At 41.2% G+C, this 24101-nt stretch overlaps 2 protein-coding genes across 2 annotated transcripts in view; one reads left to right on the top strand and one right to left on the bottom strand.

The window, feature by feature from the left end:
• Positions 1-23430, top strand: part of zgc:171482 (zinc finger protein) — a 39195-nt gene extending 15765 nt beyond the window's left edge. The window contains exons 3-7 of the mRNA XM_049735441.2: positions 51-143; positions 7524-7704; positions 9685-9927; positions 14539-14635; positions 21004-23430. Coding sequence (XP_049591398.1) covers positions 51-143; positions 7524-7704; positions 9685-9927; positions 14539-14635; positions 21004-21040 — 651 coding nt within the window. The 3' untranslated portion in view covers positions 21041-23430. The remainder of the gene's footprint in view (positions 1-50; positions 144-7523; positions 7705-9684; positions 9928-14538; positions 14636-21003) is intronic.
• LOC125978265 (golgin subfamily A member 7B) overlaps positions 1-24101 on the bottom strand; it is a 126544-nt gene that overhangs the window by 68160 nt on the left and 34283 nt on the right. The window contains exon 3 of the mRNA XM_049735445.2: positions 12795-12935. The gene's annotated coding sequence lies outside the window, so the exon portion shown is untranslated. The remainder of the gene's footprint in view (positions 1-12794; positions 12936-24101) is intronic.

Raw genomic sequence — 24101 nt, 5'->3', positions numbered from 1 at the left:
TTAAATCTGACTCTCACTTTCTGTCTCTCTTTTTTTTGTCTCTCTTCAAGAGCAAGAAACATGCCAACAAGGTGCGTCTGTTTTATATGCTCCACCCAGAGGATGGAGGACCACCTTCCAAGCGACTCAGGCCGGACAATCCGGTATGTTGTGCGTGTCTTACCTTCACCAAAGAGGCAGTTGTGTTTGTGTATTTTTGTCTACAGCCAATCTTTGGCGCTGTCAAATGGAAACCAATTTGAAGGAAATTTGAAGCAAATATATCAGTCCTCGTCCCAAGTGCGCATTGGACATTTCAGTCATCATTTGTCATGTTCATGTATTTACCTGTCAAATCTCATCAATTCAATTTAAGCACCTATCCCACTGAGGGAAGGTAGCAAAATGTGCATCCAAGGTCGCAAATGTTTGCCAACAGTGTTTTTCTTTTGTATTTTTTTGGCAGGGAAATTTTATATGTTGAGATTTGTTACATTTGATGCACTGATTACAGCAACTTGTTTTTAACATTTCTATTATTATTATTATTATTATTATTTGGATGATCTTATATAAAATGTCAGCTTTACAGATGCCATCTACTGTGAAACATGATGGCATCAGATATCATGAAGTTAATTGCAACCACCTATTTTTCAAGAGAATCTTTTTAGAGTGAAAGCTATGAATTGAAAAAAGATGATATATTTCATTTTCCCCTACTTTCTGACATTTTATTTGATTCAGTTTTGAATTCTCGTGATAAAATAGCAACTTGCAGGTGAAAATGGGTCATGACGTCCTTGGCTGTACTTGACTATATGGGATACGTAGAATCTGATTTCCCTCCGGTGAAACCCGGCTGGCCCATCCATTCTGAAGCTTGGCCATGGCAGCGGAGCGCCCATGGGGATTTATATGTTGTTGAATCACTCGTGTGGTTTTTGTGGGCCGTAATTCTCCCCAGAAAGGCGATGGTGCCGTTTCTGGTGAGCTTCAGTGGCTGCCAAGTAGCTCTGTATCGGACTACTGCAGGCAATGGCTGGAGAGGGCAGTGCATTCTGAATGTGTATGTGTGTGCACGGAGGATTGTGTCTGGGTATTAAGTAGAGCTTTTCATGGGTCTGGATGCATGCTTGCATCAAAGACACAGCTGACTGTGTTAATGACACCGAGCAATATGTAAACAACAGCAAGGTGTGAATGTGATAGATGTCAGTGGAATAATTCAGCATATAACATTGTGTGCCCCATTTATTTAACACACACACAGTGCGGACACACAGCTGGTGGAAAACAAATCAAACAAGGCGGTAAATTCTCATGCTGCCACACAAACTGTGAGAGGAGACCTTGCCTGGTTGTTAAGGGCCATTTAGCTCAGTCAGCAAACAGTCTTTTTGCCAAAACACATGCAAATATTTGCATAATTGTGTAGATGATTTAAGAAACGTGCAAATTTGTAATGGATAAAATAGGTAGAGAGCCCCCCCAAGGCAATCATCTTCAAAGAAAGAGATTAGACTTTTTAATTTAAAGTGATTTAAATGCAGCAAGGCAGAGGCAGACTTAAGAATCTGTGTGTGTGTGTTTTTTATAGAAAAGAAAGCCGTCAAGACATATTTGCAGACAAATAAGTAAAGATCAAAACCTCAGTACTGTCAGTACTGCAGTCACTTCTTTAGTTTCCTGCAGAATGACACGACAAACGGCTTTGCAACCGCTGCGCTGCCCCAGATAATTAAAGATTAATCAATTCACAATATTTTTCTTACAAGTCAAGGAATGACTCAATATTTGTAACTGCTGCTTTCACGCTGGTGTGGCCAAAGCCATCCCTGACATCATGTTGTCGATCCAGCTTCTTGGCGAGATTGGCACGTAATGGTCACAGTAGACAGCACATTTATCTGTTCACATTCCAAGTATTTTGTGTTGTTTGTTTTTTCTCTCCATATCTATTTCATCCATTCAGCTATGATCCAGAAAGACAAATCGCAGCTAGAACCTTATTACACAATGTCAACAAAAATGCCATACGCCTTGAACGATATCAGAGCTCATTACTAGTCACATGGGAAATAAAGCAAAGTGAGGAGTTCTACAAAAAAACAAGTCAAGTGGAAATCAAGGCAAATGTGAGCTTCCATTCTCTCACGAGTGTCAAATATTTCACACGCTGTGTAGAAAAAGCTCACGCATGTGCGCCACACGACTTACTGGCATGAAATTGGCATGTTATGGGCACACACACGCTCAGAAACACAGACGTACGGAATCTTGAAAAAATAAAATAAAATCACACCTGCGTCTCCATCTGCCTTCTTAAGTGAGCAAGACATGACTCAGCCCCTTCTGGCTTTCACCTCACGTGGGATCTAAATACACAAGGTCTCACTTACACTGTGGGAATATTACACGGTCAGCACTTTAACCTTTCCTTGCGTTTGTTTTTGTAGGATGCCGCACATCTTACAAACACTTGTCGGGAGATGACTTTATTTGCATTCACTTTGGTACTTTTTTTTGTGGCACTCTCTCCGCGCTGTACTTTATCTGACGACATTAACACAAACATCCCAAACAACAGCCAGGAATAAATCATCCAGGCCTGTTCAATTTGTTTAATAGCCTACATCTAGTTTTTCTGAACAACAATGCAGTTGGAGGGTTGCTGTGCGCGCTACAGTATATGGTGTAAGATTAAAAAAAAAATACTGGATGAGGAAATGATTTGCAATAGTTTCTTGCAACAAACCTGCTGTTGTGTTAAATGGCTTGTTGCAAAAGTTTTAAGACTATGCAGATGTCTGTGATTGGATGAATGAGTCGAGGGAAAGGAACAACATACTAACGTTGCCATTACTACAGCAAATTCATGTGCCGACGCCACATTCCATAAAGCCATGACAAAATGTTGGGCAGTGTTAAAAGGTTCTCCCCCATTAGGACTGACCCACCTCCAGTTAATGCATCCCCTGACTTGTAGTACCGTATTTTCCGCATTATAAGGCCCACCGGATCATAAGGCGCACCTTCAATGAATGGCCCATTTTAAAACTTTGTCCATATATAAGATATATACATTTGGCCCGCGGGCCGGACTTTGGACACGCCTGCTGTAGTGGCTCAATATTGGTCCATATATAAAGCGCACCTGATTATAAGGCGCACTGCCGGCTTTTGAGAAAATTGGAGGTTTTTAGGCGCACCTTATAGTGCGGAAAATACGGTAGATAAAATGCCAGCAGTCAAGCAAATTCCAGAAACAGAATACAACATTTGAAAAACAATGGCGCACTCATCATTTTCACTCATCTTGCCCAGCAAACAAACAAAAAAAGTTTAGAAAAAACAAAAAACGGTCCCCACCTGGAATGACCCAGCGTGCATACAATGGAAAAGCACAAAGGTATTTGGGTAGAGTGAAAGAAATGCCAATGTTTACTCAGTGTGAAATGCCGTGCCTAGAGCTTTTCTGAGGCTCTTTTTGTTTGGGAGTGGAGGTAAAAAGCAGAGAAAGTAGGTCGTAGAGGTGCTCGCAGATGAAAGCCAGGTGGAGAAGTGGCGGGGGGGGGGGGGGGGGGGGAAGCATGTTTTCATCCAATTCTCCACACAGATTTGTCCAGTCTATCAATCTATCTGTACAAAAAGGGCAGGAAATAGTAAAACAGTCCAAAACCCAATATTTACATCACCCCCTGTTTTTTAATTCACACCCTCAAGCCCTTCATCCTCAACCTCCAAATAAAAAGCTTCCTTCAAGTGTATATTTAGCAGCGACGTCTCCCACGGCGCCCGAACACAGCGCAATGAAAGTACGAGCACACACAGAGCAAAACAGAAGGAGAGAAAGATAAACATAGCTAATTAGGAGGCTATTGTGAGCTGGACGACAGGCGGGATGAGAAAAAAATTCAGAGATGTAGACGTCAGGCCGGGGGGATAAATTGATGTACGTGGAGCGCACAAACAGCAATCAACAAACGTATTACAGTAAAGATAGATGTGTGGGGGGGGGGGGGATATCAATATTGTGGTATCTCTAACAATGCACTAGTATAGAATATCAATATTGTTTGGTGATAGCTATTGTAAGTCTGTGCCTTTGTGATGATTCTGATTGATCGAATCTTCGTATTATCCTTCATGCGCTGGCACGAAATTATTTTTTTTTTCCGTCGTGTTCCTACGACAATATGCTGCTACTTGTGGTGGGTTACAATGCTGTATTTTAAAAACGAGAAAGAGGCCCTCGCCAGATGTCTGCTATAGTTTCGTGTATGGTGCTTCCTGACTGCTGATAAATATCAAGAAGAGGAAAAGAGTCTAAGAAAAAACAAAAACAAATCATGATTCGTTGAATTGGCAAATTGTCGTGACAGTATGTTTCCATGAGTTACTTTTCAATTCCCAGCCTGTTTAAGGCATTCAATTTTGGAAGCCAAACAACCAGAAAAAGTTAAATGAGTGCACTTCGAAATAAACTGTGAACAGTTGATGATACTTGGCAGAAAGACAACGGGTGCATAATTTGAGTCATCATTGTTGTTTATGGTTGAATTTGTTCCAGTGGTGCGGAAGCAGCACTGTCAAATATACACACACATGCACACACACAGTTTTAAATTGTTTGAAACTTTCCACGCTGTATCCTTTTTTTTTTTTTGCGTTTTAGTGTTTTGACAGGTACCAAAGCAGTTGATAGGCCTCAAGACGATTTTGGCAGCGCAAGCAGCATCGTTAAACCCACGGGAGTGGAGATAAAGTAGGCGAAGTGGCGAGGAAAGAATAACGGGATAATAATAAGTGAGAGAAATGAGCGCAGGAGCAGCGAGTACATATTATACCAGAAGAAGATATGCTAACGAGGACAAGCAATGAATGTACGTGCAGAAAAGCAAGGGATGGATGTGATTTGGTTGTACTCGTGGCTCCCACGACACTATCATGAATAAATATGGAAATGGGACCGCAATAGACTGCACGGCTACTACATTTGTCACCTGTAAAAATCAATGCGGCGCGGCGACCATGTCATGCTAAGAGGAGCTACGGTTTCATCCGTGTTTGAGTGTGTCTTCTGTATTCAAGCGGACAAGACGTAATACAATTATGCACATCAAATTACAACTTGAGCTGAAGGGATTTCCTAAAGATAGAAGCGTTAAATTGGAATTTCAATGTCTAATTGGTGCAATCTGGGTTGAAAATAAAGCTTCTGAGCCTGCATGTGGGTTTTATGGCTAAAAATGTCTCTAATGACTTTTCATAAATATCAATCAAATTTGTTTCCATTTCGGTGAAATTTGCCAATACTTCTAAGCATTCCACTAATGTTGCTTCAAATTACAACTTTCTCTGATGTTATTTTTCCAAGATCCATTTCTAAATGTTTCAGTTCTTCACTAATCAGCTAATTTGGTTAGTTTCACCCAAAAATTGAGATTTCTAAGCAAAAAGCAGAGAAAACAAGTTTTTAGGAAAAGCCAAAACAGTGACTTGAAGTCTCTAGACTCCAGATTTTGTCAAATTTTATGAACATGTGGACTTTCAGTACAACGTAAATGCAACATCTGTGAAAGAGTACCTGCGTGTATCATAAAAAATTCATGGCCAAGAAGTTGCAGCACACACAAAACAAAGCCAATAAAATCCCCCAAGTCCCTTGGCAGAGATAATTAGCGCTCTACATGCGCTCCCATCATGTGTATGCGGCAACCATAAACAATGCTCCATCAATACCGACCAGAACAATAAAGTGGACGTTTGCCAACACAGACAGCGACTACACTCGTGGAATTGGGGAGAGGATCACACCGTGGGGGAAGGAGAGGGGGTGACACGGGGGAGGACCAGGGAGGAGGCCGGTGGAAAACCTGCCAATACCAATAAATATTTCATCCTACAACACACACAGTCAGTGAGCCTGGTGCCCACAGGGGGGGAGGAGGGAGGCAAATATAGAAAAGCAAGAGAGTGAGGGGAGGAGGAAAATGAGAAAGCGGGGACAGATGAGACATAGCAAAGCCTGGAAGGTGAAGGTGTCCTCAACATGTATGACCATGATGTTAAACAGAGCTGACAACCCTCACGCACACACACCAATGGGGGGTGTCACACACACTTCTCTTTCACCCTGCGCTTTCTCGACCCCGGTGAGATTCGTCTCCTCCAGCTTGACACCTGGACTAGCAGGAACGCTGGTGTGAAAAGAAGTCACAGACAGAAAAAGTCACGGAAGATCACGCTTCAGCGTACACGTGTGGATGAATTGACTCCTCAAAGTGAGCAAAGAGCTGAAGACCAACAGCAGATTTTTGTCACAGTAAAGCGTGCAAGACTACCTTCTTTTATATTTCGCTACAATTCAGATGATCCATCATGGTCAGAGGAGTCCCACAGAAGGCCATGTCAACCTTTTTATATTGAACGTTTAACCTTTGGGAGTTTTGTGGCAATATATCCTGAATTACTGTGAGAAGCACTGGGGAGCACCAAGAGTACAGGAATTGTAGAAATGAAATTCCCTCACTACTTTGCGGTTATATTATAGTGGACACTGACGGAGCTAGCGGGGGGGCTGCAGGGGCACTGCCCTCAAGCCAAAATTTGCTTAAACCTCCCAGGTGCCGGTCCAGATAGTTGACTTTTAGGTAATAGGAATGTATCACCAGCAGAAAATGTGTATTTAAATAAAGTTTGTAGAAAGTGAACACGTAAAAAAACGTGCATTTTCCCTTTTTCATGAAATGTTACACACAAATGTATACATTGATGGATTTTGTCAAATAAACCAATGGTTAAATGAACATCTTATAGACTGTGTCAATCAAAAGTATGTATTATTTTTTATGCTGGATCTCATTAGATCATTGTTTCTCAAACTTTATTTTGCCAAGGCTGCCATTTTACACAAGAAAAATCTCGCTGCATACCACCAAACAAGAACAGTGAGAAAAATAATCATTTTATCTGAAATAACTGGACAAGTTGTGAATTCTGGGCCTGTTTTATTGAACACAAAGCCACTAATGATGTCTCATAGCACACTAGGGTGCCACTAGTAGAAATCACCACATTAAATTCTGAAAGTGTACCTAATGACTTGTCCAGTCTGTGTCGATATATATAAAAAGCAAATAAATTAGACCATGTTTATGTGTCTTCTCTGTAGCTAAGACGAAGCCTGTTGTGTATGCTGCTCTGTGTTTACTGAGAATTCTTAGGATTTTTTGCATCCTGTTCCAGCCAATATGCCAGATGGGCAAGAACAAAGGGAGGGAACAGCTCGAGAGAAATAATGCTTGGCTTCATTGTGCGTGTGTACACGGTAGTGTAGGTTTTTTTTTTTTTTTTTTTTCAGTCAGCTCGGCAGTTGCTCTTTTTCTTTGTGTGCCTCATCCGCTTCATCATCCTTTGTAATGTTCCAACATGATGAAACAGCAAAGCGCCAAAGCAAGATGATTAGCTTATCGTCCATCTGTGTGCCCCCCCCCCCTAATTAACTTCTCACCACCGTGCTCCTTTCTGATCACTTCCAGGACTGCGACGAGACAGAGGTGGACAAAAACAAATGCTGCACCTTGTGCAACATGTTTTTCACTTCAGCCATCGTGGCTCAGTCCCACTACCAGGGAAAAACCCACGCCAAGAGAGTCCGCCTGGTCCTCGGGGAGACGCCCTGCAGCCCCGCAGCCTTGACCACGCAGCCTACCAATGCAGGTATCCAACCATCTACCTGATTACTACAAACCCGTGACTGTTTAAAACAGCGAATGGAACCTGACAACTTAAGACTTCACTGTCAACTATTTAAGTTGAAAGCAGGTTTTTTAATAGAAAGATATAGTCAAACGCCTTGTCTGCTTCAGAGTGAAAAAGAAAGTGTCTGCAAACACGCCAGAGGCCCAGGAGGGAAAACTTGGAAGGTGAAGTTTAATGAAGATGAATTAATGTTTGTTCAATGTCATGTTTTTTTTTTTTTAATTAGATTGTCTCGACGCCGGTGAGTCGTCCCGAGGGTAGCTTTATATAATGTAATAATGTAATGTCACAATTCATAGAGCTATGAAATTTGCACTCTCACACAAGGAGGCATTATAATAAAGCCCCAAAGTATTTTTTTTTTTGCTACATTTTTGGCCCGTGCAAATACAGGTTGTTTCTTGTGTACAGTAATAGAGATATCAGAGGCGTGACAAGAAAATGCAGTAACAGTAGTTATAAATAAATTTTGAAGTCTGGGAATGGCAAATTAACACCCGCAGTGTAAATAAAAGCTTCTAGAGTCACATGAAGCCTTGGAAATGGACCTGTTTTGTATTCTTCACGGTTCGCATATCTCACCCCTTTTGACAGCGCTCACTTTCCTTCATGTATCCCACTCTGTGGAAATCACTTACTTCTGCTCCAGTGTGCAGAGACCACAGTCACAAGAAAAGACAGGGTGGGAAAATATGAGAAGAGGGTGGGGGGGAGATACATCCAAGAATCTTTACCCACATGCTGGCCACTACAAAGCAGAGACGAAGCATTTTTTTTTTTTTTTATCACTAAAATTAAAAACCAGTAAAAGGGAAGAAGGATTTAGTATTTAATTGAGATTTATGACGCGGCAAAGAGAACTGAAGGGAACTCGAGAAGGAGCGGTCAGTGAAACGAGCAGCCAAAGATATAATAATGATCGGCTCGCGGGGTTTCTATTAGCACGCTCGCTCTAAAATAGACAAAATCTAAAAGGCACTCAATGGAGCTCAGACCTCAGCCAAGGTGGAATGACTGTGGCGTACAAAGCATCCCTGGCACAGAACAGAAAGTCAAAAGAAAGTGCAATGAACAGTAAGTCAACATTTACTGCCAGCTCTTCATTTGTAAACAGTCCTTGTGAAAGAGGTGTTATGACTCATGCACAAGTGGTGTTTTTGTGAACGCGTGATATTGTTGCGCTCAAGTCATCAGCAACTCAAGGTACACTGTCGCATTGTAAATGGTGCCTCACCACATTTGGACACGCCATCTGGTGTTCTAAGCGCCCATCATGCAATTTGGCTGTGTACCTAACACCCCCACGTCGCATGTGTCCAAATATACGTACCCTTACACGCAGTCTATTTTAGAGCATGGTTTACACGCGTGGAAGCTCGGATTCACACGCGATGTACTATACCTACCCGCAAACAAACAGCCAAAACCATGAGCCATAATGGGCATGTCATTGCTGGTGGCTATTAATGGCCAATCACCATGGTAACCAGTGTCATGTCATGAGGAGTAGGTCACCTGGGGGGGGACGAGCTACATTCCCTCATTGAGGTGAAGGATGAAACAAGCGGGAGTACACAGGAAGTGGAGGAAGATAGAACAATAAAAATGGGAAACAAAATGGATCTGAACTACAAGTTCAAGAGTATAGAGGCAGTTTTTTTGAAATAGGGTCTCCGGAGGGCAGACGACCTTCCCGTGACCCTCGTTTGTGTTTCACACATGTGGCTCGCTACGATCGATTGCTCTTTGCCCTCCTTCAAATTATCCTGTGGGGGTTAACGTGTCTCGGGAAGATTGAGTGCAGGCTTGGCCGAGTGGATGTTTTTTGTTTCTCTAATCAGGGAGTGGATCCTTGAAAGTAGATAGCTTTGGGAGCATCGATATTGATGGTTGTCATAGCGATCCTTTTCCATTATGATATCATTACCCCCCCTGCAGATTCCTCCCCTTCAACTCCACTGCCCTCGGACCCCACGACATGCCCTCCTCCTCCATCCGTGTCGGCGGTCAGCGGCAACGCCGGCAAAGAAGCCGGAAAGTACTGTTGCCTGTGCGGCGCCTGGTTCAACAATCCGCTGATGGCCCAGCAGCACTACGAGGGCAAGAAGCATCGCAGGAACGCTGCCCGAGCACGCCTGGTGGAACAGCTCGCGGGGAGCCTGGATGCCACGGAGAGCACAGGTCAGTCTATGTAATCCCAACTAAAAAAACGGCAGTGCAAGTGATAAGTGAAAGGCAGCCGAGAGGGGGGGGCTGCTTTTTAAAGGGAAACTCAATAAGGGGAGATCACTTCAAACATTTGCGCTTGGATGTGTTCAAAGACATTTTGATCCGCAGTAATTTGTACATCGACGTCACTCCAGTTGGATACAATTTGTGCCATGTTTTATAACTTTACCGTCATCCATGAAGCATAATACCAATAATAGGGGATTATGATAATTAATTTAAATACCAAGAAAGTGTTGAAATGAGTCCCAATACTTTTGCTCATATAAAAAATGAATTAATTATAGCTTAACGTTCCTGATATTGGGTAGAACCAAACTGCGTCAAATCTATTTGGTGTAGTCTACCCGAGAAATTGCAAATGTCTTCCATTTCCCATAATCGACTCAACCGCTATTTTGCAAATCAATGAACACCAATCAAAGTCCAGAGAAAATTTCCAATTGAGCGTACAGTTGTAAGCTTTGTAGTACCAATAAAATCCTTCTTTTCTGGTTCCCCAGTGGTAAAATATCTTAAGTCATCCTGCTGAAGTAGGCAGCCCAAGACACACTCCATGACACATGAATGTGCACACGCACACACACACGCTCTGTCCGTCGACGCTGTGGCGCGAGCTGTGTGCTCCAGGTGCCATGACAAAAGCAATCATTTCAAGGAACCAATCATATTAAAAGCATGAGTCACGTTGCCGCCTACACTGGCTCAGAGGCTTTAAGTTATGTCATGTTGGATATCATTCTCCATCCACTCGCTATGACCCAGATCCCACAACGGCCGCTGCCTTTTGAGGCGACGTTTTAATCCCAATTCATAGTGCAGCGCGCCTTCGGAAACGCTCCAGCTATCCTGCTTTTGTGTAATTTACACCCGCAGCTTTTCATTAACTTAAAGATGCTGCAGAATGTATTTGCTGCTTTCCATTTCAAGGGCGGGCGAGCCGGTCCAAGAAGTGAGCTCGGCCGGCCGGCTCTGATGTGATTCATTACACGTACCATCCATCACGCCTGGGCTCAGGCGTCTTTTAATTACGCCACTATTGTCAGAATTGTTGGACCTCCCTCGTGACATGTTCCCACATCCGAATGACTTTTGACGCATCTCAGGCGGAAATATTTACAAATGTTAATTAGTCCATTGAGAAGGTGCACTTCAAGTTTTTGTATGTACCAGGACCCGTTTATGATATCAAACAGCTGCAAGAGAAATATTTGTGTGAACTTTAAGCAGACATATCCAGGATTCGGTGCTGATCTATTTGAATATTATTTGGCTTGAGTCTATCCTGTGGAACATTTTCTGCTCCATCATCTGTTGATGTGTGTGTGGACCATGACCTCGTCATATCTCATCTGCCGTCCTCATTAAGTACCCGTGAGGCACAGGTGATTTATTTACACATCGTCCTTGTGCTATTGATGATGCTGACCTTTGCTTGTACTTGCATGTTGCATAGCCTCTCGGCATACATGCATTAGCATTTTTTTCCATCCCATTGACAAGTTGCAGGAAAGAATACGGGCTATTTAGGTGCTAGACGAAAAACCCTGAGAAATGGATCATGGGGATATGTCGCGAGAGCTGCAGCGGCCTCGGCAAAGGGCCTGGAGGACTCGGATGTGTCTTTACATAAATCACATCCGGGGTAGAAACACCCTCAGGACAGAGTCGGACAATTGTCTCCTCTCTCCAGTGACGGGGCGGTGAATTAGGAGCAGTGAGATAAGCGTCTCGAGGTGAAGCATGAGCGCCCGAGCGCGCCAGGACCTCAGAGAGGGCCAAGGAGCAAAGCTGAGAAAATGGTGTGTAATTGATGACGACGTATGAGTCAGAGGACACAGATGACCTTCTCTCCCTTGAAGCGGCGCTCACGTGACACCGGGGCACTATGGGCAGGTGTACACGCACATGTGAAGGAACATGCCAAGGAATATAAAGTACCGTTTGGAGTAGACGCATTTGACAGAAATTTATTCAAGTGGTGATTAAGTAGCCCGTTTATGAGCAAGGGAAAAAATATTATAAATTTAGTTAGGTGAGTGTTTAAAATGGACAAACGTTACAATGGGGGAGTGTAATCTTTAGACACAGCCATCCATTTTCTAATGCACTTGTCCTCATTAGAGTGAGCTGGAGTGAATCCCAGACTATTTGCAAGCCAATCAGGTCACATATAGACAAACAAGCATTCATTAGGAACCATTTAAAGTCTTCACCATGGAGGCTTTTGGGTTGTAGGAGGAAGTCAGAGAAACTACATGCAAACTCTCCACATTATGACCCTTGAACCTCAGAAATGTGAGGAAGCTGTGCCAAACACTTGACTACTGGATACGGTGTTTGTGAAATACTGTATACTAGTCCTGCGAGCAGTTTGTGTAGCTCAAACTATCATAGTTGGTATTAGGTTGTAATTCTATAGCTAGTTATAGTCCAACATAAACACAGAGATCAAGAGAAGCATTTTTTTTTAAATTACCCATATTGCTTAGATTTTTGTTGGTGTTTTATAGGGCGCTACAACAGCTTAATGGCACTTTAATTGATATTAATGAGTAAAGATGAATCAAGATAAATGTTTTGAGTTACTATGGGATGAATAAACCTTATAGTGTAAGTCAAGGCACCGTTGCGATTATAATGACCAAACCCTGCTCTCGTTTTATATTCGGCGGTGGTTTAATTACGCAAGACAATGAATACAGCAACTTGTCTGTGCTGCAAGGAGGAGCTCCATCTTATTAGCCTGCCTCCAGGGTGAGCAGAATTAAAAGATGACTACTTGTCATTGAGTCGTCCCACTGGAAGGTGGAAAGTACCTTAAAAATGATCCGCTGTGATATTCACAGTTGGTGGTTAAATGGAGTGTTGAGGGCTCATTTCCTCATTCTCCTCCGGAGTCCATCGCTCCATTATAGCTTCAGCAGTAGATTCCATGATTGTTAGCACTGAACATCAGCCTGGAAAGAAAAGAAAAAAATCATTTATAAAAGAAACCAGGCACTGTTAGAGCTTGGCAGAGCATCTTGACGGAATGGCCAATTTGCAACATGCCCATTAAGATTTCTTTAGGCGAGTTTAAAGCGCATCAGACACCCAAAGCGCAACAATGCTCTCTGAAAAAAGCACAATGCAGCACTTTCCATTTTATGTGCACTCGATCATTACTTTTTGGGAAGTTGGCATACCGACGTTGCCAAAACAGCCAGGGGGCTGTACATTAGCCTTCATGCCAACCCCCCCCCCCCTCCCCCCCTCCTCATTTCTGTCACTAGCATATTGTTTTATGTAATTAACAAGGCTTAAAACGCCCTCACAAAATACTGCTGGAGCCCGCATGAATTCACTGCCGCTTCCTTGCATGCAGTCTGTGTCTTGCGCCTCATTTACATGGATTAGTCCATGGCGTGCTCTCATAAACCAAAAGCGCTTGTGTAACCAAGAGAACGTTATTGTGTATAAACAAGAACCTTTTCGGTAGCTATTTTTCTATCTTGGAGCTCAGGGCCAATCTGTCAATCAGACTAAGAGTTTCCCTACAAAGGCACCAAATGGCACTTAATCATTGACAAGTGTATAAAAGAGCAGACGTCTTTGTGTGATCTTTACTTTGCTATAGAATAAGAAGGGAGTGGAATGTAATAAAACCAAAATGAGATCGGCTGGTCATTGAATGTCTTTCTCCTCTTCAGTTAATAGCACTATCATCAAGAGTAATGTCATTTTGTCTGAAAGAACCGCAGCGGTGCTTCCAATTTCAAAACTAAAACTTTACGCTTAACTGTACGCTTCGGATATCAGTTTGTGCTCCTTCCCCACAATTCCATCTCCTCTCCTCTTTCATTTCACTTCCTGCCGGAAATTTGCCCATGTCACCCACGTGGTTTAGCGAACCCTCCCATCTCTCTGTTGCCATCTTCATCCATCTATTTTTGGCAGGCGCCTTCATCTCGACCACCTGCAAGCCCTCCAGTTTGCTCACATCTGGGTCTGGGGCACACATTCGATACGCGTGCACAAACACAGCAGAGTCCTCCACCATCTGACACGCAGCTGACTGCACTGTCCTCCCTTCCCTCACCTTCTTGAGGGTTAGGGTTTGAAAACACGCACATAAACTGGCTGCGATCTAAAAATATAACCAGTTTTCTGCTAATGATTAATAGATTCAAATCTTTTTCCAGATGCAACCTAATTACGAAAATCTCCCTGCTCTGCAGAGTGGAAAAGAAGAGGTTATTTAACGTTGTTTTGATTTGATACCTTGAAGTCTGAATGCCCCATAAGTATTGTGCAATTTGGAGTTTAAACACAATTTGAAATTTGACCTCATTTCAGACAGCAAATTTATTCCAAATATATCCCCAACAGGTTGAATTTAGGAATGTATAAAAAATGTTAAACCTATTTTCCATTTGAGGTACCACTGCATTGTTGTGCTTGTGAGCTCGGCTCCTGCTGAGGATTATGATAATAGCTTCTTGAGAGTTTTTCAATGAGCACATAGGTCTTTGTAAGCACCCTGGAAAATAAGTGCGGCTTGTGTGTTGAATGTCTCTCCAGGGCTGCGCAGTAGTTACTCCTGCAGCGTCTGCAGCGTGGTCCTCAACTCCATCGAACAGTACCATGCACACCTCCAGGGCTCCAAACATCAGAACAAGTGAGTACAACGGCTCATCGTAGCGTGCGAGGACAAACGACCTACGAGGCATTTGATCTGAATATGAGGAGGTGTGTGTGCGTTGAGCGTGATGGATTCTTGGCTGGTGAAGTGAGGCGGAGTCAAATCTCATTTCTGGCTGACAGAGAACCAAGCAATGTTTTGACAGCAGTGTGATAAACACACAAAAATGGAAAATGGTTACGCAATTTAAGGCTTGCAAAATTGCTGACATCACTTTCGATGTTTTGTTATGTATGTATGGGGAGTTTTTCTTTATCGTATTTTCCTACAGTATATATTAGCCTTTCGACATCAAGTTATTAATAATAAAATAAGTTTGTGGTTGTGTCTGAACCAAAATGTATCCAAATGGTGGGTTAAAGCAGTTAGACATCATGCATTTACCATGAGAGAGCTAGCAGCGTGCTTGTGGGCAGTCTATGCCAGAGCGGATTTTGTTTCTGCATGTAGGCCTCTCTGCACAGTATTTAATGCTGTCTTTTTTTTTTTTTTTGATTTATTCATTCTAACCCAAGTAAATGCTTTTTTAATTTTTTTTATTTAATGATTGAAATTGAAGTTGTCTATCCTTCGTTCATCACATATGCTGTGCTACACGGTCGGTTTCCGTCCCATCCTGCTGCCAAGAATTTAAAGAAATTGTCCATTTCTTTGCAGTTAATGCATACTTAAATGATGTGCTGACTAGCAGGTGATCTGCTTTGCTGGCAAAAACGTTTGCATGTAGTGAAGCCCGGAATTACATTTTAATCTTCTAATTCATCAAACCAATCACGGGATTTCATAATAGACTGCTCGACTGCGCTCGTATTCAACCTGCTGAGAGTATTTTTAATAGCTTCATTGAACAAGGCAAGGCGAGAGGTATTGGGGGGAAAAAACGATTAAGATCCGTCTGTGGGCTTTGTAGTCAAATACTGGTCAGGATCAAAGAATCATTAATATTCCCACCGTGCCGGGAAAAAAAGTGATGTACGTTCTAAAAATGTGCTTGCATGCACTCAGCTGAGGTTTTGTGATGGCAACTTAATCATACCCACAACTTTAGTACAGCTGTATTATTCATGGTTATAAGTGGAAATTAACCACTTCACTGCAAAACAATGTCAAACAAGTCTGAAAATTGCCACAACGCAAGATATTTCAATATAGTAACTCACATACTGTTATCGCAAGTGAAAAGCACATGGGAGCTAAAAATTCAGCAGCTGGCTCCTAGCAAGAGATGCCAACATAGCGGTCTACATCTGCACATAACTCAATTGGGCAGCCGTTTTCTAGAGCACTTGTGTTTATTCGTCTTCTAGATAGACTTTTCCTGACTTAAGGAGTTTGGTGTTTTCAGGCCTTCATCAAGAAAAATGTATTCAAGAAACTTGCCACAAAGTCTTTTGGCACACGCTGTACGTGTTCCAACTCCTAAATTATACAACTTTTAAAGTATTCAAACTTTAAGGTACCATTGTACTTGGACTGACACAGCAGTGGGTAAAAGCCTGCTGCGTATACCCAAAGGTAAGCTGTCAGGTTTGAGGGCTGATCTTCCACTTTGCAATGTTTGAATATTTTTGCAAATGGGCTGCCTCATGAATCTCAGTTTTGTTACTTTGCTGGTGCTTGCGGGCATGGATGCTGAGAGGCTGACAGAGTTGTTTATGAGAGCGCTTTATAAACACAGCAGAGACGGAACACGCCACGGACAAAGTCAGACAGATGGCCGGGGAGGTGAGGCGCAGCACAAATATGGTGTCGGAGGCAAATGAGCAGAGGGATTGCCAAACAAACAGAAGAATATGTGGAGGTGTGCAAATACATTTTCTTTTTTTTTTCACGGTTCAAAGAGTAGAGGCAACTAATACAACAAGTCTGGAGGGCTCAAATGTTGCCGAGACATCAGGAAGACATGGTCCTCAGGCAGATTCATAGCAGTATGGTATATTATTACGTATTATGTGTCCTAAATTCAGTTTATGAGGATGATTTGAGTGTAAAATAGAAAAACCATTGCTCTGATGACATTGCAAACCTTGTGGAACTGTTTTACCTCGCTACGCATCTTTACAAGAGCATAATAACTTTGACAGCAACGTGACCACAACTAGATATACCGTAAATTGCACTGTGGCAATGTTCGATCTAATCTGATTAAATTATATTTGGAAATTGCCCGTGCCCTAGTTGACTGCAGTGCATTCTGGGTAAGCCCTTGAACGAGATTCTGCAGACTTAGAGTGTGCATGAAGTGTGAAAAAGTCCATGAGAGAGAGCCCCAGGAAGCGCAATCCATTTAAAAGTGCACAGCCCTTGCAGACTTATTGCAAAGGCACACTAGGATGGTGCAAGTGGTACTGGAAATAGATCCAAACCAACATTTATCCTCTGGGGATCCGAACAAGACCGAGGGGGTTCTACCTCATCAACTTCACTCGCTCTGCTCTCTTCTAGTCACTCAGGTGTTACTCAATTTGTATGCTTGACTCAATGTTAAACCCATTTCAGCTAAAATCAAACTACTTTGCACACACTTAAGCCATTAGCGAATAAGTTTGTCATCTTTGAGGTGGAGCAGAAATTGAGGCATGTGATACGATAGCATGTAAAGTCCCTGTCAGGTTGTATTGTCCAGCACATTTAGCCAAGTGTCACTTTTTCGGCTGACATGTGAATGGACCGACGCTTGCACACACTAGACAGGCTCGGATGGCATATGAGTGGAGAAATAAGGTGACATGAGGCTCCACGGGCGATGTGTGTCGCCTTTGTTTTGGTCTGCATGACGTGAACAGAAACATCAAAACAACTCAACATCCTTTGGGAAATATTTATTATTTTGGGGCTACTCACGCTTTAAACTTAGTGTGCATTTTTTTTTAAAACATTTTCCCTCCTACTGCAGGCTCAAATAAATCTCACCCAGAGTGTTTTTAATTTACTTTCTGTCCACATGAGGACACAGAGAAATCCATTTAAAGGCTTCTAAGCCACAGGAGGCTTCTTGATAAATTTTCTTAATCAACAACGTGCAAAATTAACCATCTTTTCAATCGATTAATTGTAAATTTAATGAATGCCTCTATGAATATAATAAATCACCGTTTTGATTTAGAGCTGAATAATGCTGCCAGGAAAAGCTGTGTGCTGCTCAACGACCCTTAGCTGACATCTCTGCATGCCACGCTAGTCAAGATTGAATCAACAGAGCCTCTGCAGCCAAGTGTTGCACTCTATTTAGCGTCAATTGCTTCAAGACATAATCAGTCAACGAGCATTTTCACACAATGGATTGTTATGCCTAACCTCTAAACGCATGGACATTGTAGCCAATTAGATGTTGGAAGAAAGAAATATTTTAAATCCGATAATCCCGCCTTCCATCTAGAACTCGCTAAATAAATGTCTTTCAATTTAACGGTCTAAATTCGATTGTACTCGGCGCTCTGCGCATGTTGGACATTTGGGATGTGTCATCGGTAAAGCCACAACAGATTTTGCTCTTCTCCGAAACAGCTGGATGTGTTTATGTGCCAGCATTGTGTATCTGTCCCACGCATCTGTTTTGCTCACCGTCAGCTGCGGGTCATTTGAAACACTCCGTTCTCCCTCGCTGCTGTCGCAGCAGACTGCTGGCTGTAATTGGAGCAGTTTTGGAAGATATCAGCAGAGATATAACTAGATCTATTTGGCAGGCCATTTTCTCACGACACAATGTGTTGCAATAATTCCAGTCTGCTTACCTGAATATACTACAGAGGCACAAGCGAGGCAGCCGCATGGTAAATTTCCATTCAAAAATGCAATGCCTCCGTTTCTATAGGTAAACTAAAGGAAATGAAATGATGAAATCCTTTCTGTCTTGGCAATGGCAGACAATTCCCTATGCAAGAAGCATAGCTAGAGTTAGAAGAACTAGCAGCGGGCCATTTTCACAATCGTGTCCGCACATCTTTCATGATGAATTCAAAACCTCATCTCAAAAGTTCCTTCAACTTCTTCTAGGAAGTTACAAATCAACTTTTTTTTTTCCTCCTGTAGTTTGAGTCAAAGATATCACAAATAATCGTTTGCTCCCTTGCGAAAGCCTCTGGCATAAACACTGACTGCTTGAGCAGCATGCTGGTGATCTGTGTTAGCACCGAACTTGATGATTGGCTCAGTGAAAGTAAAAGCGCAAAGGAGTTTGTTAAAATCCTTCCTCCTTGGGTATTATATACTGACGTATGAAGGCCAATTAAAAAAACGTAAAAGTATTAAGAATGAGTTGCAGGCCAACTATCGTTTTTTTTTTTTTTTGTTGTCTCCCGTACTTGTTATTCCCTTTAACGAACATCTACTAATGCCAAAGAATGCGAATGTGGAGGCACACCCTAATGGTAACTCACAGCTCTGTGCTACCGTAGCAGCTAATGTGCTATACCTGGCACATATGGAAACAGAAATGGAGGCTGCCAAGGTGACCTTTACTTCCTAAGTGTACTATCTCTATTGCTTTCATTTTCTCATTTTCATAATACCCACATGTGTGGTCCAGGGACAGATTATGGGCTTAAAACCTTCACTTAAGATGGACCCACATAGTTCACATGCCTTCGGTGTGCCATCACCTTGCCACGGTGCAATTTTCTTTCATTAACGCTCCCTGTCCTCTGTCTTTTTATTGTATCCCCAGATTCAGACATTTGTCTGAATTAATTTGAGTTAATACTGTAATAATCAATAATGGTATGCCACGGTGCAGTATGTACCTTGGTTTTAAAGTCAAGGTCATGTTGACATTTGAGACAGCAAGGAATCAAAATGTGAAAATGAAACTTTGATTTGTGTGAGCAGGAACAGAGGTTCATCAGTTAAAAATTCTTTTAAGGAATTAAAAATTCCCAAACAAAAACAAAATGTTAAATATGCTGGCCAAAAGCTGAGCTGCATTTTTTTTTTACAGAGTAAACTAAGACTGGAAGGAAAAAAAACACAAATTGGTTGACTAAATGGACTAAATCAGGCGTCATGGCTGCACAATAGTAAACAGAAAAAATTTTCAATTTGTATTCAGCACAAGCTTCTCCAGTGTCAAACTCAATTTGTTTCTGTTTTTGCATTAGATCTAAGCAGCTCTGAAGTTCTAGTTTTGTTTAGCAGGTGAACTCAGAGCTAAGCCGCCACCAAGTGTGCCCCGGCAATGAACCCACTTCCAAAGTCTCTTCCATCTTTTTCCTCATACTGAATTAATACAAAGTTGAAAATCAACAGTACCACCCCATGTTTTTTTTTTTTTCTCCCTCGACTTTGGTACAGCGTATGATTAAATATTCCCTGTCTCATTTTCTCTGACTATTTATTCAGTTTCCAACTCCACAAAGATATGTACAGTCTTGCCATGTTCAAATATGGTCACACTGTGTCAAAAGAACTCAGGCACTTTTAAATGCAAACTATGCAACATACAACCTACTGAATCATATTTTTCCTATGAATGATTAATTAGCTATAACCCAGGACATGTGAGCAAAGCATGATTTTTTTTTTTTAATAAACGTTTTGTTCCGAAGCACTAGGACACCAACAAAACAATTTTTCCCGATTCATAAATACAAAGTATAAAAAATGCCTCGCTCGATCAGTACAGTAGCTATAAATTCATGAAATAAATAAATTGAATAAGCTGTCTGCAACATATTCGAAACCCATTTGAGGTTATGACCCAGCAGTTGAGCAGCCCTGCTGTTTATTAAATTTAGCTACACTCCAAAGATCGGTATTAGTCACAATAATGGATCCTTTAAATCTGGCTATTCTGCAGGGAGTCCAAATGTGATTAAAAATGCTTGATTAAGTGGCTTTTCTTCAGCGTATTTCATCTCTTTGTTTTGAATTAAGTGCCATGGGGATTTGTTTTCACGGCAGAATGCAGCCACACCGACTTGCATTATGACGAACAATCAGCGGCTTTAGATAAAGAGCCACCTTTACGGTAATTGCCGTGCCGCCGATGGAAAAAAAAAAAAAAACATAAGGATTTGTGCAAAGTGTCTTGTGCTCTTCATTTTAATTTCAAGCCAGGTGAAATATTTTGAGAGTATGAAAATAGATGGTTTCTCCTTTTTAATTCCCGCACTTCACCTCCCAGGCCTTTGTCTTGTTCTGCATCCGTGCACTAGATTAAGAACGGCAGGCAACACGGATTTAAAGCTAAATGACATTACTTGCCGCAAACAGAATTACTTTCTCACTCATGGGATTCCGTGTCTGTGTTACCCCCTGGCAAAAACCAGAAAGTTCTTGTCACATGAGCCCACCTTAGACACCAAACAAGACTCAACAAATGATTTTCTGTGTTTGCTTGTTTGCAGCTTGAAGCAGCAACAGCAGTGCACCCCTCAAGAATGAGATGGAGTTAGCGGACTTCAGAAATCCTGCCATATGTCAGAAACCGAACAGTGTGCCAGAGTGTTTGTGTGTCCGAGACGTCCGTCCACACATCTGCAACACGCACACGTGGGTTCTTTCATTTCTGTGTCCTGAAGCGATTCCTCTAGAAATTTACTCTGCACCCAAGTGTTTGACATGAGTTGTACACCAACAGCCAGCAGAGAGAAGCTACCTGGCTGTGGACTGCCATAAACAACAACAATAACAATGGTGGTAATAATAATAATAAAAATAACAATTCATCTGAAACAGTCCTGGATTTTAATGATGTCAATGCCCAGAATGTTCTTTACAGTTAAGCATAAAATATTTATACGCTGGCCAAATGTTACGTTATTTACTTTTTTGATGAATGAGTGTCTTTTGGTAAATAAATGAATTGACTTTGTTAATATTTTAGCCGCATTGTCATAAAGGTCCTTGTCTATAAATGATTCCTAGCGTTTCTACGTAGCATAAGCATATCCAATGACCAAAATGTATAGTTGATTGGAATGCTTTGTTATTATTTAGGCAAATAGTAGTCAGGAACATCCGTTGAAGAAAAACAAATGCAGGTTCATTTTTAGGTGTCTAATTAGGGGAAGTGTGTTGAGAAAATATAAATTTTATGGTATATTTCCAATGTCGTATTGTTCAAAGGATTATTGTAATATAAATTTACTGGAACTGGCTACTGATGTCTTTAGACTTGTTGAAGCAGCATGTAGCTTCTTATGCAAGGTCCTTCTTGTATGCTTTGTTCCAAACAACCGAATTTAATTTTGAGTATCTGCCGATAATTTGCCAATGCGAAGGGGAAAAATCAATAGCCCATCCAAGCTTTTTTTATTTGTTAATCAACTCACCCCCATAACGCTACGTAACATTTGTTCCCTTTTTTATGAAAATAAGTTAGTGCTGTACAAGCAGGCTATAAAAGTTGCAACTTAAATAAATGAAAGGCATTTCTGTGTAATCACAGCACTTGTGTAGATGTGGTTTTCTGACCCTCCTGTTTTTCACAACATCACACAATTTGTGTAATGTACCTCAGGATTTTTTTCCTGTTATGACTTTTAAATATTAACATTTTTTTTCCAGCCAATACCAGGACATAAATGAGTGGAAGAGCACAAATGGTTGAGTAATTTAAAATAGGATGAGGAGACGCGGTACCGAAAACAGATTTCAATCAACACAATTATTTGATCTCATCATTTGGCCAGGGTATAAAAAAAAAAAAAAATGTTTTTAACTATGATGGCCATAGAACAGCATTTACTTATTTAGCATCAAGCTGTCAAATGTGCCAAGCGTTTGGACGCTGATCCAGTTCTCAGTTTGGGCTCCTTCTCACACTGCGTGCCAAGCGCTCAGGCCCAGATCATAAAAATCCATGAACAAGAAGACCTGCATGAAAAGTTCTCACTGTGTGACAATGACTACAGATGATCGAAGAGACGCCAACTAAATGATTTCTGAATAAGCAAATGCTGCCTTGGATTGATGACAGCAGACAGAAAAAAAGCAGCACAAAAATGACTTTTCAACTGGAATCTCACGTTGAAGCTAGTGAAAACATTCCTACAAAGCTGAATATTGATGTCAGAAGCAGTCCAGAGGCAGCAAAAATTGCCCTGGCCTGTTGAAAAGGGCAATGTGTACTCTAACTTTTTTTTGTTTCTGTTGCTAGAGCCAGAGGAAAAACATCACTTGCAAAACTATGTAGCAATCGGTGTGTAATGATACTCCAATAATGCATGGAAAATGTTGCATTAATTTGCTTTATTTATTTATTTTACGTAGATTGCTTGCACATTTTGGCAATAGTGCTGCTCTCTAGTGTTAGCTTAATAATGCATTATACTTCACACCTCAGCAACAAATTTGAGTACAAATTCACCTCTGTTTGATTAAAAGTGATCTTTTTGATACCTGAAATGTCAACATTGTGTAAGTCCTCTAATCAGAGTGTCTGTAAAGTGAATTTTGAATTGTTTGTAGCACTTTACGAAGGGGGGTGGGGGGAGGGGGCATTTTCCTGTGCTGTTACTACACGATAAGCACTACACTAAACTACTCTTTGTTTTCGGATGAGATCTGTTCAACTCATAAGATAAAATGTTTTTATTTGTGTGTTGTATGAGAGAAGAGTGAACTGCAAATGACCTTCTGTAATTAGACTGTTTGGAAGTGGAAAAGCAGCATTTTTTTTTTTTTTTGTTTGTTGTAAATAAGCCAAAGCTTCTAGTCTGTGTATTGAGATTTACGAAGGGTTTTGTATTTATATTGTTTATCTGCACTAAGCCACCGGGTGATGAGGGAAATGTGTTATTATTGAAAAATAATAAATATGCTGACATTGATATGAGAATAATCTGTTTTTTGAGTCTGTAGTGAAGAATCACTGCACAACACAAAGGGATTTAGGATGCAATTCAGAAGTTTAACTCCTAAAATCCCATATGACATTTATGTTTCTCAAGCAACTACTGTCTCACTTTTTTCTTAATTATGAATCCTATTTTTTAAATTATTTAGTGTTGTCATAATGGTTTTAACTAAACAAGAGCCAACATGAGAAACTCTCATTCCCATGACAATGAACACTTTCTGGTAATTTGATAATCCAGGAAATTGGCTTCTGGGGTTTAAATAAGTATTTTGTTTGGGTGAAACAACATTTTGGCCAATGTTCACAAACATATTGTGAAAGTTTAGAGTGAGAAAGTTTGTATGTTATTTGAGCAAGTTACTTATGGACCACATTTTCCTCAAAATAATGAATTATAAATTGGTCAACACCATCCTGAGCGGCCACAGAACTTTATTTATTTGGATTTTGGTTTTATTTATTCAACTTTTCCTGTTTCATAAAAAGCTAGTCATCATTGATGAAAAGTGGAAGAAAATGTGGTGCTGCATGCAAACGGAGTAAAGCTTAGATGTGATATATTTTCAATATAGAAAAAATCTAAAAAGACAGCAAGCATGCTGGAAGATTAGAAAAAAAATATTCAGCTTATTTCGAAATGAG

Source organism: Syngnathus scovelli, chromosome 12 (genome assembly GCF_024217435.2).
Source record: "Syngnathus scovelli strain Florida chromosome 12, RoL_Ssco_1.2, whole genome shotgun sequence".
NCBI lineage: Eukaryota > Metazoa > Chordata > Actinopteri > Syngnathiformes > Syngnathidae > Syngnathus > Syngnathus scovelli.
The sequence above is the reverse complement of the archived record's forward strand: the minus strand, read 5'-3'. Positions and strand labels throughout refer to the sequence as shown.